This window comes from Monoraphidium neglectum, assembly GCF_000611645.1.
Source record: "Monoraphidium neglectum strain SAG 48.87 unplaced genomic scaffold scaffold06517, whole genome shotgun sequence".
Taxonomy (NCBI): Eukaryota; Viridiplantae; Chlorophyta; class Chlorophyceae; order Sphaeropleales; family Selenastraceae; genus Monoraphidium; species Monoraphidium neglectum.
In genome coordinates, this window is record NW_014007126.1 from 1 (window position 1) to 1,708 (window position 1,708).

Genomic DNA, 1,708 nt, shown 5'->3' on the forward strand with positions numbered 1-1,708 from the left:
GCGCGGCGGTCCTTCTCCGGTTCTTATTCGCGCCTGAACGATTGGGACGTCCGGACCTCCAAGCTGACGCCCGCGCAGCTGCTCGCGAACGAGCGCCGCGCGCTGCGCAAGGCGCTGAGCTGGCTGCTGCTGTCCGCGCGCGACCCCCTCGCGCCGCCGCCGCGGTACAACCTTGCGGTGCAGCTGCCGCGCGTGCGGCGGGTGCGCGAGCGCCAGCTGGCGGGGACGCCTGAGTCATGGAAGGGCGGGCTGCAGGGGGAGACGGACGAGGGCAGGGCGGCGGCTGCCGCGGCGGCGGGCGGGGCGGCGGCGGCGGCGGCGGGCTCGCCGGCAGGCGCCGCTGGGGGTGCCGATGGGGCCGGCAGGGCGGCGGCCGGGCCTAATGCCAGCACCTCCTCCGCGGCAAGTAGGGAGGAAGCGGCCGTGGGCGGCAGCGGCGGCGGTGGCGGCGGGCATGAACCGGGGCCGACGAGCAAGGTGTTGCGCAGCGGCGTCGCAGGCGGCGGACAGGGCATGGCAGCAGGGGCAGGCGCGCGGGCGACTGGCTCCCGGCAGTCGAAGCGGCAGAGGCGGGCCGAGCCGCCAGCAGCAGCGGGGGAGGCTGGTGCCGCAGCAGCGGCAGCAGCTGCGGGCTCGGCGGCAGCCGTTTCAGGGGCGGCGCCCACGACACCGGCGTCCGCGCTGGCTGAGTAGGGGGCTGCAAGCATGAGCAGCTTCTCTCTGCAGCAGCACGACCTCCCCCACCACCAGCAGCAGCAGCAACAGCAGCAGGCAGCGTTTCTATTTTCTTCCTTTGCATTCTCAATTTGGTCCCGCCATTGCATCGCGTCCCTTCGCTCCCACCTCCCCTCCGCGGCCCAACAACCGGAACCTGCTCTGTCCTCCTTCAATGCACCCTTGCAGCACCGCGACTCAGGTGCTTCTGGCATTGCGAGGGCGCGGTGCGTGTGTTGATTGCGCATTTACTTGAGTGCCATGTCACATTCCTTACAGCAGGTTTGGGCCGCCAGCACGGTGCTTTGACGGGGGTTGACCGGTTTCGTTCACCGGGTCAACCAACCTCATCACACATGCCCTCGACCTCTGCACGTTCGTGTGGAGGGCTGCGAGGGTGTCAATCTACTGTGATGCACGCCTTCAAGCAGCCCGAAATCGTGAGACAAAGCGATCAACGAGACCTGCGATGCTGCAGCACTGCGTGCGCCTGTGGCTAGTGTCATTGCTGAGCCGCCGCAGCCCAGCCGCCCGACTGGGCGAACACGCGGGGGCCTCCTGGGAACAGCAGCGCTCAGCACTGCGGCCGGGCGTCCCAAAGTCGCCACCTTCCACTGCCAAAGCAGCGTCACGTGCGTGTGGTGTCAGGACTGTGGTGTGCGGCCACAGACAATGTTGGTCCGTTTACCCCCCAACCAGCAATGGCTCATCTAAACACGTCTTCAAGGCAGCAACATGGAAACGCTCTGAACTGTGACGGCACAACAGCAGCTACGCGCCCGACGCGAATGCGGCCAGCATTATGCAAATGTAGGCATGCATCGGACACTGCGGGGCAGCGCACGTGCAGGCCGCCTGCGCTGGTGCAGCACGCAACCCGGTGCGCGCTGTGAGCAGCGCCACGGAGGTCTGCTGCCACGTGCCAGGGGCAGCAGCCGAGGCTGTGGGGTCTCGCAGCCTGCTACTGTTGCAAATTGATGCAAGTCAGGAAACG

The 1,708-nt window shown here is 67.9% G+C and overlaps 1 protein-coding gene across 1 annotated transcript; it reads left to right on the forward strand.

Moving 5' to 3' along the window:
• Positions 1-78: 78 nt before the first annotated feature.
• Positions 79-693, forward strand: MNEG_16561 (hypothetical protein; the record flags this gene model as incomplete). The annotated part of the gene is made up of 1 exon (XM_014034969.1): positions 79-693. A coding segment is annotated over one exon (615 nt), but the record flags the coding sequence as incomplete, so codon positions are not given.
• Between the last annotated feature and the right edge of the window lie 1,015 nt (positions 694-1,708).